Below are 15,270 nucleotides of genomic sequence, written 5' to 3'. Positions count from 1 at the left end.
AATGGGGATGATAACTGTTTGGGCTAATGTGGAGTGTGGCCGGGCTTGAAAGAAGACATGCACTAAATGTAAAATTTAATTTGAAAATGCTCTAAAATAGAGGGGAGTCTGGTTTCTGCCCCATGTGTGCACGCACTCAGGCAGTCCATTTAACCTCTTGTTGTTTCTCACTGTGTATTCCATCTCGTGTGGTAGCTCTCTGCCTTACCCCTCTAGAAAACCTTCCCTCTTCCTTTTCTCCTAGCTATCGTTAAGCCCTGGCACAAATCTTCAATATAGCCATATTTTTCCTCCCAGCCCATAATTTTTCCTTTATGCAGACTATTGCCTTTGTGACTTAGCTTCTAGTCATTCTGCAAATGTTTTTTATGCTTAAGCCTCTTATTTCCTCAGATCTTAAATTTCTTGAGGTCATGGTGGGATATATTTGCGTCCAGCTCAGGAACTCTAGTATAGGACCTTCTATGAAAACTTGATCATGTTATCCTTGAAACAGACTTCTAGTGAGTTGGCTGTAGGACCTAACTGGTTTCTGAAGTGGCTACTGTCTTCCAGGATGTGGGTGCCGAAAGTTCTTACGTGAGGCCCTCCTTCCTTTACCTTCTCTGGACCATGTGGTCACTTCTGCTGCCTGCTCTAGATAAAGTTAGCTCCAGGTTTTTTCCCTTGTCTTCGCCTCCTGTCGTCTGTCCTCAATCTCAGTGTCTGCTCCAAGCTGCCTTTCCTGGCTGATGTGCAGACCTCACAGGGTTCCACAGGAGTTGTCACCCTCTGACTTGGTGACTGTAGTCAACAAGGGTTCATGGTGAGGAATCATATTGCCCATTGTTCAGCCTTGCTTTGCTGCAGATAAGGCCAGTAGTGGGTCCATTTTCAACCCTCATCCTCTCTCACCCTCGAAAGCCTGTACTGCCAGCCTGACAACTGCTTGGGTTTTTTAAAGACATGATCCTGGGTTCACCCCTGCTCCTAGTGAATCTGACTTTCTCAGGGTGGCTTGGGAAGCTGTGTTTTCCAAGGCTCCCTGTGATTGGCCATATTTGAGAACCGCTGTTCTAAAAGATGATTCATTATCCCTTAATCATTTGTCACTGACCATGGTGGCTTGCCCACCCTGCTGGTGCTTATTTGTCAGATAGCATTACAGATGGGTCCATAACATCCATCTGTATGAAGTCTCATGGTATAAGTGAATGTAGGATGAGAAGAGAGAAGCTTGTTAAGGCTTTTGAAGTAAATGCGTAGTTTATGAGATTGGTGTGTCCTTTCTTTAGAACTACTGTGAACCAGACCTTTTTACTACCATCTCTTTTGTAAATTCCATTTTCAGTTTAACAGCTGGATTGTGAAAGATATACAAAACTATCCAATTAGGAAACTAAATTTGGCAAATGTGCATCTTTTTTTTTTTTTTTTTTTTAATAATGACTCCTTAAACACACTGTGTTCTTTTCCTTCTAAGGCTCTAATTTTGGTCTACCAGAAGTTTTTGGAGTAGTAAACTAAGACCAGAATGAGAGTTCTTTGGCTTGGATAACTTTAAGAGTTAATAATGTATATGATTGGCAGCCTTCAGTTTTATCCACAAATAAATCTGAATAGTTTAAAACAGGTGCTTTTCTCCATCTCAGTACAGAAAGCTGCTGGCCATCACCATGCACATCTCAAAAGCTGACCCCTGGGGGCGGAGGGTGACTCTGTTGTAAGTTGGCATGGAGTTCCAGCACCCCCAGAGCTGTGTAAGCTGGGACCCTGGAGTTATGTTACACTCCTCCTCCAAAACCATCCGCTTACCTGTGAGGACCTTGACACCCAGGTCACAGTCCGTACAAAGCTTGATCTAGAGCTCAGGTCTCTGGTCTCTTTTAATTCATTCCTTCTATTTCACCATTGTACTTCTTGAACCGTTATGCATGTGGTTCCCTAAGAGCCAGTTAAGTAATTGCATCTGGGTGGAGAAATTATATGTGCTTTTATTTTCTCATTTCAGTATTTCTATATCTTATAAATAAACTACAACCAACATTACTGTAGTAATCAGGAAAATAGTCTTAGTTAATAAAAATAACTGTATATGTGAAAACGAGTCCCTCACCAGTAGATGTAGTGTTCACAACAAGGCCAGCTGAGAGGATGGGAATAGCTCACCCTTACTGTGTTTGCTGAATGAAACATACATATCAATACTGTTTTGAAGGCAGCCGGTACATTTATTTCACTAGCCTTGGTTAAATGTATTTTTTCCAGCTTCATTGAGATGTAATTGACATACAACATTGTATAAGTTTAAGGTGTACAGCGTGTTGATTTGGCACATATATTGCAATATCATGATCATAGTAGCATTAGCTGACACCTCCATCACATCACATAATTACCATTTCTTTTTTGTGGTGAGAAATTTAAGATCTACTCCCTTAGCAACTTTCAAGTACGTAACGGTATTGTTAAGTAACTATAATTGGAAGCTGTCCATCACTCCCCCAGGACTTCTTTCTCTTCTGGCTGGAAGTTTGCCCTCTGACCAGCGTCTCCCCATCCCCCTACCCCCCATCTCCTGATAACCACCATTCTACTCTCTGTTTCTCCCAGTTCAGCTTTTTAGTTTCCCAATATAAGTGACACAGTATTGTCTTTCTCTGTCTGTCTTATTTCACTGAGCATAATGCTCTCAAGGTCCATCCATGTTGTCTTGGCTGTATTTTAAATACTTAAAAGCAATATAGGAGTATATCTCTGCCAAGGATGACAGAAATGAAAATCTCCAAAATAACCAAACGTTTACCTTCTTTGCAACGCATTGGATCTCTCCTGCTGACAAACTTGCAGTTTATGGAATGAGTTCCTAGAGGGTAGGAAAGCGAGCAGCAGCCCTCCCTGCTCCAGCAGGCACTGTGAACGGTTGGCTAAAGTCATCTTAGCTTTTGCCATTATATCAGTCTGTGGAATGTTTGGCTTAATACTTATTTCGGCCAAGTTTTACAAATGTTAGCTCTGTCTTGTTAAGTGCAAAAAGCTGTGAATGCTGGAAGCGTTAGCAGGAGGTGTACATCATGACAGAAATGAAAACAGAGATAGTGATTTTCTTCCTCTTTTAATTTGTTTTAACATTGCTCTTACTCATAGGACAAATTTTTCAAATAGGTAGAAAGCGAAAAGTTTTAATGCCGTGCTTAGGGCAAAAGCCTTTGTTTGAATCCGGAGTGTGATTTGGGGCGGTTTCTGAAGGGGTTTGCGACACTGCGTGAAGCCGCCTGTCTTCCCTGTGTGAGCCTCCCCCGGCCCGGGCCACAGCCCGTGTGCAAAGGTGATCTCAGTTTCTTGATTTTGTTTTTCAGGAAAAAAATAGCAGCATGTGCATAAACACCTCAATTAACAATCTTTTTATTAATGAAATGTCTCAAGTATACAAGAAAAGTAGAAAGAACTAGTTTAACATCCAGTTTTAACAAATCTTAACACTTTACTATGATTGCTTTAAAAATGCAGATGTGGTTTAAGCTTCATAGTTCTCTCTTTCTGATCCTGTTGCCCTCCCTCCACAGAGTGACCCACTCTCCTGAATTCTCCTACTTTCAGGCCTGTTTTTCTGCTTTTATTTTCTATGTACGTCCACAAGAATGTGTAACAATGTGTAGTATTGTTTCTACTTCATTTAAATGGATCATATGATGTATACCTGCTGCTCCTTCTGATACTTGCTTTGTTCACTGAACATTGTTTCAGGAATTTACCAATGCAGCTCAGATTCACTCACTTGCGCTGCTGGGTCGTACTTTATTGTATAATCGACCCAAACTGTGTAACTGTTCTTCTGATGTACGTCTAAAATTCCCAGCTTTTGCTGTTACCAATAATGCTGCAGTGAGAACTCTGATGTTCCCTTGGCCACATGAGTTTTCTTTGGAGTCCCTTAGTTTAAAGTCTATTTTAAGGAAGTAAATCACAGGGCAAAGACTGACGTTAATTGGCTAAAATGGAAGATCTGTGTTTAACTCTGGCTCTGTGTGTAGTATATGGCGCACTGTATGGAGACGCCAAAGCCTTAAGCTACAGTGCTGACCCCTGAGGGTGGGGGAAGTGGGCTGTGGCCCCAGGAGGCATGGTGAAAGAGTGCTGTTTGCTGGTAGAGGCAGCTCCGATCTGACAGGACTGGGCCAGTGAGCCAACGTTTCTCCACTGATCAGGGTGTTAGCACCTTGAGTTGATTTAGTTCCAGTCAGGAGCAAAGGTACTGGATGGCTCTTTGCTCTTGCTTTCTCTCAGTTCTGAAACCCGTTCTCTCTTTCTTAGCCCTTAGGATGGAAGCACACTCAGTGTTCTGAGTCTTCTTCCTTTGTCTTTTGACAGTGTCCTCCCAGGAAGAGGCATCAGATGTGAAATTCTGGCTTCCTCAGAGATCTCTAATTTTTGGTGCTCATCACCAAACATTCTAGATAGTGCTAATTCCTGTTATCACTCAATCAAAAGGAACTCCATAGAGAGAATTTTCCTCATGTGGAGACTCTCTCCCAGGAATTTCCTTTTACCTTCCCCCCCCCCCCTTTACTGCAGCATAAACAGGTCTGTGTTTGTCCTTAAATGTATATCCATATGTTTGAGTAGGAGCATTTCGAAGGTGTGAAGATTCTCTGTGCAGCACAAAACATGGAATACTGCAAAACGGGGGCTCTCAGAGTATGGTTCTCGGAGCAGAGTATTAGCATCCTCTGGGAACTTGTCAGAAATGTGAGTTCTCACGCCCACCCAGACCGATGAGAGTAGAAGCTCTGGGGATGGGATCCAGTGATTTGTGGTTTTGTTTTTGTTTTATTGAGCTATACTTGGCATACAACATTATATTAATTTCAGATGTACAACATAATGGTTCGATATTTGTGTATATTGTGAAATGATCACCACAGTAAGTCTAGTTAACATCCATCACCATACATAGTTACAAAATTTTTTTCTTGTGATGAGAACTTTTAGGATCTACTCTGTTAGCAACTTCCAAATGTGGGTTATAGTATTATTAACTGTAGTCACCATGCTGTACGTTATATCCCCAGGACTTCTGTATCTTATAACTGGAAGTTTGTGCCTTTTGACTCCCTTCACTCATTTTGCCCACCCCCCGCTCCCCTGCTTCTGGCAACTACCAACCTGTTCTCTGTATCTATGGCTTGTTTTTGTGTTCTTTTAGATTGTACATACAAGTGAGATCATACAGTATATCATAAGTCTTTCTCTGACTTATTTCACTTAGCATAATGTCCTCAAGATCCATCCGTGTTGTCCTGAATAGGAGGATTTCATTCTTTTTAATGGCTGAATAATATTTCATTACATGTATGTATGTATATGTATATATATATATATACACACATACATCACATTTTCTTTATCCACTTATCTATCAAAGGACATTTAGGTTGTTTCCTATTTTGGCTATTGTAAATAATGCTGTAGTGAACATGGGGGTGCATATGTCTTTTCAAGTTAGTGTTTTCATTTTCTTCAGATAAATACCCAGAAATCAAATTGCTGGATCATATGGTACTTCTATTTTTTTTTTTTTTTTTTGATGTTTTGAGGAACCTCTGTACTGTTTTCCATAGTGGCTATACCAGTTTATATTCCACCAACAGTGCACAAGGGTTCCCTCAGCTATTTGTGTTTTAGCAAGCCCCCTGGGGAGTTCTGAGAACCCTTGCTTCAAAGGGCACTTAAATAGGTCCTTGGGATCATGTTGTGGGCCTGCCTTCTGTATTTCGGGAAGGGACTGAATATTTTAGGGAGGGCTACCCAGCAGGGGTCTTTGTTGTCATTGCTTAATCATTAACAACACAAGAAAGATGTACTTTAGAATTGACATTGTATGGCGTTGTTGTAGGCAAACCTTTAACTTTTGGAGGCTGCTTTGGTTTCCTTTGTTGCTTATGACCAACAGTAGGAAGTAGAATGCCATAAATCCTCGTTTCCAGGGTTACTTTCTTGCTGCTGATAACAGGCAGGAAATTAAAACAATCAGTGGTGGTGTTTTGTTCTTATTAGCCGCAGATGGTAGCTTTCAGATATGTTGGAGCAAAACATAAATCAATATAGCAGGGAAGATTCATTATTAAAGAAATAGGATTTGGCTCGTTCAAGTTTATAGTCTGGGTTCATTTTAATGAAATGGGATGTAGGCAACATATTAGTGTTCCATCTCCACACGAGGCGTTAAAATGTGTGAGGGTCTCTAGTTTTTTTCTTTTTGGTTTAATTTTGAGTATGTATAACATTTACATGGTTTCAAAGTCAAAACTATGTAACAAATTGTATTCAAAGATGTCTCGCTTCTATCCACATCCCCTCTCTCCTTTTCTCTTAGGCCTTTATGGGTAATTGTTTTTATTAACTTTTTGATTTATTCTTCTGTTTCTCTTTGAAAATAAGCATACATATGTGTGTATATGTTTGTTTCCCCTTTTCACTGTTTTACAAAAAGGGTTGCATACTGTATGACAGTTTTTAAAAAATAAATATTTTTAATAGTTCTATTAAGGTATAACTTAAATTTAATAAAATTCAACTTTATGTGTACAATTTGAATTTTGACAAATACATGTGGTTGTACAACAATCAGTACAGTGAAGGGGTAGATTGTTTCCATCACCCAAAGAAGTTTCTTCCTACCCTCTTGCAGCCAATCCTCTCTCTCACCCCTCTGGTCCCTCGTAAACCACCTGTCTGCTTTCTTTCGCTATATTTGCCTCTCCTAGAATCTCATACACAGTTTTTTTGTGTGTGTATATGTGGCTTCTTTCACTTCGTATCATTCTCTGGCAATTCAGCGCGTTAGTACAGGTATCAGTGGTTGTTCCATTTTGTTTCTGGGCAGCGCTCCGTTGTTGACACATTCCAGTTGATGGACGTTATCTTGTTGCTTTTTCCTTCACTTTTCATCTTGAGATAATGTTAGACTTAGAATAATTGCAGAGGTAGTAGAGAGAATCACTATACGCCCTTTCCCCCGCTTCCTCTAATGTGAACATCTCACACAGCTGTGGTACAGTTGTCAATACTTAAGAAATTCATGTAGGGACAGTACTGTTAACTAAACTACAGACTTTATTTGGATTTTAGTTTTTCCATTGCATTTAGTTGTCATGTTTCTTTAGTCTCATCTAATCCGTGGCAGTTCCTCAGTCTTTCCATGTCTTTTTAAAAGAACACTTGTTTAGATATTTTCTAGACTGTCCCTCAACTTGTCTGGCGACTAGACTGCAGTTAGGTTTTTTGGGAAAGAATACCACAGAGGTGGTATGCCCTTCTCATCCTCTTGTATCAGGAGCTGGCTGGCATCAATATGTCTGATCACTGATAACGTTAACCTTGATCACTCGGTTAAGGTAGTGTCTGCCAGGTTTCTTCACCATAAAGTTACTATATTTCCAAGTCTGTTTCTTAGAAGCAAATTATTGCTTTTTTTTTTTTAAAGATTGGCACCTGAGCTAATAAATGTTGCCAGTCTTTTTTTTTTTTTCTTTCTGCTTTTTCTCCCCAAACTCCCCCGGCACGTAGTTTTGTATTTTTGGTTGTGGGTCCTTCTAGTTGTGGCATGTGGGACGCCGCCTCAGCGTGGCCTGATGAGCGGTGCCATGTCCGCGCCCAGGATCTGAACCAGCGAAACCCTGGGCCACCGAAGCAGCGTGTGAACTTAACCCCTCGGCCATGGCTGGCCCAAATTATTGCTTTTTGAATTCTGATATGTATCAGTGTGCATGGCACATAGTTTACAACCTCCTCAGCTTTAATTATTATAACAGTAATAGTGACAACTCCACCTTCACAGTTCTAAACACAGGTGGATTATCTCATTTAATTCTCATGGTACCCCGGTGAAGGAGGCATTTTTTTCATGCCCATTTTGCCACTGAGAAGATAGAGACACAGAGTGCTTTGCCCAAGGTCTAACAGCTAGTTAGCGATGGAGCCAGATGCTATCTTAGACTAACTCGAGGGACAGCTTTTAACACACATGCTGTGGTTGTTGTCAGAGCTTAGAATGGGGATGCTCTCATTCTTTGCCAGAGAAAATGAATGAAGGCTTCCTACATGTCACAATTACCTTTTGTTCTTTAAGAAATATTTTTTGTTGTTCTTACTTTCAGGAAGTTTGCTGAAAGATTTTAGTAAGCAGCACATGGCAATAATACATTAACATCGTGGAGAAATCCAGGTACTCTAGGGAGCACTAAGAATCCACTTTTGGACTTGTTTCAGAAATGTGACTGAAGATTAGGGCAGAGTATTCAGAATAGAAAACTACTTTTGGAGAAGGAGCATTTACTTAAAGGATGGCACTGAGCTCTCCTCCCTGGGTTTTATCAGCCTCCCCTGACAGGGGTGTCCTTTTTGTCTGTGCGGCTAAACTCCGCCTGTTCACTTTTGTTGACTATACTAATGACTTTTCTACTGCACAGCCTGACTCGGGATGATGACTGTGGTTAAATGATGACTCAGTATCGGTGAGACTCTGTTCTAGTGGCAACAGAGCCACTGAAGGTCCGGTGGTGTGGGTGGACGTGTATGCATCCTCTCTGTGACTCACTCAGCAGCCTGCCTTTCTGAAATAGCTGTAGGTGGCTGCGAAGCTGCGTTCATCTCCTCCCTTCTCAGTGTCATCGTACTCTGTAATTGGGTAGCCCCAAATCCTTGAAATCATGCAGCTAGGTATCTTGAATGTATCTAGTCTGCCAAGCTGTCCAGAAATCAGTGCAGTTTTTAAAAATAAAGTTTTTTTGTTTCTAAATGTCTGTTGTGTGCCTAGCTGTGTGTGCCAGAGTCCACAGGTTAAACGAGACAGTGCTCCTCACCCAGAGCAGGTCTGGACAGGTGTACACATAAACACTGTAGCATTTATTTCCTGAGGAAGGGAGGAAGGCAACTGTTTAGGTCTGATGTTTCATGCAATAACTCCAACATTTTACAAAGGTAGAAAATTACTTGGGGAATTGGTAACAGAGGTCGAGTTTACGGGTGTCTGGATCGGGCCTCAGAAATCAGAGGGCTAAGGATTAGTTTTTTTCTCAGATATGGTTTTCTACACATCCATGATAGAGAAAGTATTAGGTGCAAGAAAATGTAAGGAAGAAAGTGAAAGCAGCCCGTTTCTCCCATCAGAACTAGCCACTCTTTTGTTTTGCATAAATTCTTCCTCCCTTTCTCATGCTGCAAATATATTTATAATCCTGCATTTTTATGTAATACTATACCATAAGGCTTTTTCCCGTCATTTAAAGAAAAACACTTTGCTAATTTGGTGGGAGAAAAATAACTAGTTTTAATTTGCATTCCCTTAATATTTTAGTAAGGATTAATGTTCTTTCTTATGTCGACTGTTAATTTGTATTTACCCATAGAGATTGTTAGCTTTTCTGCTTTGTGTCTTTCTATAAATTTGGAAATGTTACTAAAGCAAGCGTCTTATTTCAGATGTCCTAAATGATGCTGTATTTGATGAAGATCATGACGAGATGGTAATCGTAAAGGACATAGATATGTTTTCCATGTGTGAACATCATCTAGTTCCATTTGTTGGAAAGGTAAGGCTTTCTCTGTCGTTTCATAACAATTTACAAAAGCACAATCAAAGTTTTAAAATTAGGATAATTCTATTTAAAATTCTCACCTGCTAATACCTAACGTCTCAGATATTTAGAATTACACATAAATGTTTACTCTTTATTAACTTGACTAGTAGCTTCAACTTAACAAAGCAGAAACAAAGTAGTAGAAGGCCCTGGGGCAAGCATTTCATAGTAAATACCATATTCATGAGTTAAAATAATGAGATTAAAATCACATTTTTTTCTTGGGTAGCTGCCTTGGGCTCTGAAAACCTTTGACCTTTATTTTGACTAAATAATGTTTCATCCAAGATATACTTTTGTATAATACAACATAAGCTGTAATGATTGCAGAATTTCTTGTGGAAGAGGTTATAGTATGAGTAGATTTAGTTTGTTTCCAACTCTTTCTTTATGAGGAAAAATGACTCTATTGCAAGCTAAATAATATTATCTAGCTTGTTGTAGTTAAACGTACCTTTAAGAACATGCGGGTTTAGGGCCAAGAGCTGTCCTGTTCTCTTCCCCTCCCCGCATATCATAATTTTATTTTATTTTGACTTTTTATTAATAATTTTCAAACATAAGACTTATAAAAATAGTGTTATATACCCATCACCTAAATTTAATGTGTTAATATTTGCTTCACATTTTTTGTTAAAGTATTTAATTTTTTATAAAGGAAAACAGACAGAAGAATGTACAAGTCGTAAGGGTATTCCTTACCACCTCTCAGATCAAGAGCTAGAACATTGTTAATATCCTGGAAGCTCACCTCATGCCCCTTCTTAATCCCCAGCCTGTTCCCTGTCCCCACTGGTAGCCAGTATATTGATTTCTAACACTATAGATTAGTTTTGCTTGTTTTTCAACTATATATAAATGGAAAGAATCTACAGCATATTCTGTTTTGTGTCTGGCTTCTTTTGTTCCACATCATAAGAGTTGTTGACGTTATTGCCTGTCATTGTAGTTTGTTTATTTTTCATTGCTGTGTATTATTCCATTGGACACACATACCACAGTTTATTTATCTGTTCTGTTCTTGGTGGATATTTGTGTTGTCTTCTCTCTCTCTCAGTTTTGTTTTGTTTTGCAATTACAAACAGTACTGCTCCCAGCGTTCTTCTGGTGCACATATGCATGCATTTCTTTTAGAGATGTATGCGAGGAGTGGAATTGCAGGGTCCTGGGGGTATACCCATGTGCAACTTATTAGATATTGACCTTTAGTTTTCCCAAGTGGTTGTACTGATTTGCACTTCATATACTCTCACATGAATCCCAGTCTCTTCACATCCCTGCCAACACTTGGCACTTTCAGTCTTAACTTAAAAATTCAGCATTCTGATATGTGTGTAGTGGTATCTATATCTCTTTCTTAAACCTTTTACTGTAGAAAATTTCACACATATATACAAATAAAAAGACTGATATAATAAAGTTCCATGTTCCCATCAACTAGCTTCAGCAGTTATCAGTAAAGGACCAACCTTGTGATATATAGGCCCCCACTAGACTGTTTTGAAGCAAACCCTAGATATCATGTATTTTTTCCATGCTTTCTTCTAGTATGTCTCTCTGAGAGATAAGGATTTTTTTAGAAACATAACTCCGATTCGATTATCAGCCTAAAAACGTTAGCAGTAAATCCTTCAACATGTTAAAAAATATAAAGTATGTTATAGACAGCATGACTCTTCATCAGTAATTAATATGCATTCTAAAATAATATTTTATTATCCACAGTAGCACTACCATCAACAAAATTATCGGTAATTCCCAAATAGCATCTAATAACTAACCCAGATTTACATTTCTCCGTCTGTCTCAACTCTTACTATCGGCTTGGTTAAGCCAGAATCCAAATAAGGGTCTCATATTTGTATTTGCATTGCGTTTGGTTGTTATGTCTGTTAAGTTTTTGATTCTAAAATAGTGTCCTACCCTCCCCCAATGGCATTCTCTCATTAAAGAGACTGGGCCAGTTGTGCTATAGAGAGTGTCCCACCTTCTGGACTTGTTCCATTCAACTTCTAGATTTCCTATAAACTAGATTATATCTAAAACTTTCTAAAATTAAGGCTAAACATTTTTGAGAAGAGTATTTCATAGGAGTACTTGCGGACTCCATATTTCATCACCTCAGGAGGCATGCGCTGCCTGGCAGTGCCACAGTTAATGACACTGGGCTTGTGATAGCAGGGCTCAGGACTTTTAAGAATGAAGGAACCTTTGAACTCATCACTGCCTTTTATTGTAAGTGACGAAATTAGGTCTAGAAAGCCTTTCACTTATCTAAGAAGCCACAGGGAGTTAGTGACTTGGCTGGGCCAGAGCCAAGAGCTTGATCCTATGCTCAGCTTCTCACGACTCTATCCTGTTGCCTTCTGCTATGATTACCTCTTTGTCTGTGTTCTTGCTAACTCTGTTTTTAAATATATTATTCAGGGATGATTTCCTAAAAATGGACATTTAAATGACTTAGGGTCTTCAGGAAGATCAAAATTAGTACAAACAATGAACAAATTATAACTCTGCATATAAATATAAAAATTTCAAGTGGTACAGAGGACCTTGGTTCTATGGGAAAGTTTTAACTCTGGTTTTTCTTTGAGATACCCAACACTCGGGTGCAAATTTACTTTCTCCTTCTGCTGACCAGGAAGGCAATGAGTTGGTGTTCTCAAACTCCCAAAGCATAGTGCTAACAGGTGAAAAATCACTAATTACTACTAGGTCAGTTATTCCAGTGTACAGTAAATATTAGGTGAACAGATGCAGCCAATTCTGGCAAACCGTGATGCAAAGGAAGTTTTAATTTTACATTAGGTTAATTGATTGCTTACACATGACCATTTACTTTATTAGCCTTTTTGGAGAACTGGTATTTTCTCATACTTAGTACTTGGTTAAAAGAGAGGTAACATTTACGTATTAGATGTTAATCAGTGCCTTTTAAAAATTAAAGAAATGGCTTTGCCTTCTAGCGGGTCCTGTAAGAACTTATGTCTGAAGATCCAGGTTCTTGCTGAGCCACATTTGTGGCTGTGTCTGTCTTCTCCTGTCAGGAGAATGGTGCTCTTCAGCAGCTTAGAAATGGGGCTGCCACACCAACACAGGGCATGGAGACCCTCTTTCAGTGCAGTGGGCCTCCGCACCAGGTGGAATTTTTAAGGTCGCCATGATGTGTGGAGTGGCAATATTTACAGTTACAGTTTCGGCCATTTAAAGGAGGTTTTCCTGGCTGCATTTTAATGTTGCTACAGAATAATTTGCCCTTTCTGGAGAATGTGTCCCCTCAGCAGAGGAAAGACTTTTAAGAATCGTATCGAGAGTTTAACCTCACCAGGAAATACCTTGACTGTACTTCAAACTTGCCATTTTATTAATTGAATCATTCTTATATATTTTCTTTTTACTGCATTTATGTACATTTTTAAATGCTTATATAATTGCTTCATTTTCTAAATCATAAAGCTTCTAGATATTTTAAGGATACATTTTCATTGTGTTGAATTACGTAGTAAGTATACTGTATAATATTTACTTATTTCCTTATTTTGTCACAAAGAAGCACTATATTTTCACTTAGCTTATGATTTCTGTCTCGTCTTTGAAGGTCCATATCGGTTATCTTCCTAACAAGCAAGTCCTTGGCCTCAGCAAACTTGCGAGGTAAGTATGACTGTGTGGTGAATAGGAAAACAGGTTTCTAGGACCTGCCCCTATTCGGTGAGAGTCTCGCTAGCGTTTTTCTCTTGACCAGTGTGGATCTAACCTGGAAGTCATATTGCAATTTAAAATTTATAGTTTCAGAGACAAACAGACTTAGAGAACCTGAGGCACAATGACCTTATCTTCCTGCTCCTCCACTGTCTGCTCTCCTCTCCTACCTCCCCCCTCTTCCTCCACCGACACATCCTTGAAGTCTTAGGTCACACCTTCCTCTGTAGACTTCCCTGACTGGAGAGGCCCCGAGAGTGTATTCAGGCAAGTCCCTGACCTTTAAGGGTGGTTTAGCCAGCAGGGAGGGGTGGGAGAGGACACCTGGGCAGGGGTCTAACTGCACTGCACCGTTTTCAGACTTTTAATCAAACTGCCATTTGGGGCCTCAACTTCTGCTGTCCCTGCGTACCTCGTTTGGGGCCTCAACTTCTGCTGTCCGTGCATACCTCCAGGCATTTCTCTGGCATGCTGCAGGGCCAATCAGGTCACTTCTGCTTTCTTTGCCTCTGCAGACACAAGACTGCGCCTTCCTTGGCTTTCTCAGCTCTGTTCAGAGACAATGTTTGTTCTCGTCTCACCTATTTCTCTCCTTTCTGCTACAGTCATCTTTTCCATTCTTTAGCCTTTTAAAAAATTCCTTTGCTACCATTTTTATTTTGGTTTTAGGAAGGAGAGGTGATATATAAGCGTGGTCATCTATGTTTAACTGGAAGTCAATTTAAGGGTTAGTGTTCATATATCTCTGATAGACCCAACCACCAATACTTTATTGCTTCTAAATATCCTTTTCTGTAATTTCTTTGTATAGGGTTAATGAGTCTTGGGTGATGGGGAAATACTGGGAAGTGTGTATGTGTGTGTGTGTGTGTCTGTGTTGAGAGAGAGTTAAGAATAAAATGAAGGAACAGGTAATGAACATACAGTCACGTGTCTTGCACCTTTTTTAAATAAAAAGCTAAGTTTGGATAACTCGATCAAAGTTTTTTAATGGCCCTATAAAAATTGGAATAGAAGAATCTTTGTGACCATCTGACTGTTCTGTGGCTCTGATGTGTTCCGGCTTCTCCGCTTGGGCACTGGGATTCACCACAATCCTGAAGTGGTAGTCCAGACCTTTTCCAATTCCATGTTGGAATCTGCAACCACCACTCCAGCAATCTGACAGCTGCTCTCCACAGCTGTTCTTTTTACTTTGTTTTCACTTCCTCTTTCTTACTCATTTCCTCTAGGGATTAAAGAGAAAGTAGGTAGAAGAGAGAAATTTAACTTCCCTAGGTTCTGACCTCATTCCTGCTAAGCAGTCTTGCCACCAAACAGGGTACTTGGCACCGTGGAAGGAGGTTATTATGTCATAGCTGTAATCGCTTCACTTCAGCGAGGCACTTAACACAAATCTGGAAACATCTTGCTGCTTTTCAGTGATCTGTACCCAGTGGCAGTGCCGAGGGGTGGCTGAAAAAGGGTATTGGTGGAGACGGGGGTAATTAAATTCCTGTAGTTTCTAATAGTAGCCCACACCCCACTAACTTACTCTCAAATAATAAAGTCATGTCAACTGTGAATAAAACTGTCTTTACTAAAATTGTGTATCTTTATCATTTTAGAATGCATAGTCTGGGTGAAATCGGCGTGCTTGCTGTGCAGACGTAGCTGTAGGCCCCGCCTCCTGCTGCCCCCACTTCCAGCAAGATCGCCAACCCTACTCCTTTCCCATACAGAAATTCTGGCAGTGCTGATGCCTGTAACAGAATGTCCGTATGTGGAAGGTGTGTAGTGGGTAGTTGTCACCTATGTAAAAGCGTGGTAGACCACACTAGGCCCGTCTTAATGTCAGCGGCCTTCTCTAGAAGACCACACTGTGTAGACCGTGAGTAACACCTTGTAGAAATAGATTCCAGAGTGAACCAGTGAGATCTTGAAATAAATCGTAACTTGGAGGTAGAAG

The 15,270-nt window shown here is 40.0% G+C and overlaps 1 protein-coding gene across 2 annotated transcripts in view; it reads left to right on the top strand.

Moving 5' to 3' along the window:
• The window catches only part of GCH1 (GTP cyclohydrolase 1), a 59,093-nt gene that overhangs the window by 25,387 nt on the left and 18,436 nt on the right, over positions 1-15,270 (top strand). For both annotated transcript variants that reach the window (XM_046647667.1, XM_046647666.1), the window contains exons 2-3: positions 9,463-9,572; positions 13,219-13,274. In XM_046647667.1, the coding sequence (XP_046503623.1) occupies positions 9,463-9,572; positions 13,219-13,274 (166 nt within the window). The remainder of the gene's footprint in view (positions 1-9,462; positions 9,573-13,218; positions 13,275-15,270) is intronic.

The sequence above is a fragment of the Equus quagga genome, chromosome 20 (assembly GCF_021613505.1).
Source record: "Equus quagga isolate Etosha38 chromosome 20, UCLA_HA_Equagga_1.0, whole genome shotgun sequence".
Classification (NCBI taxonomy): Eukaryota; Metazoa; Chordata; class Mammalia; order Perissodactyla; family Equidae; genus Equus; species Equus quagga.
The sequence above is the reverse complement of the archived record's forward strand: the minus strand, read 5'-3'. Positions and strand labels throughout refer to the sequence as shown.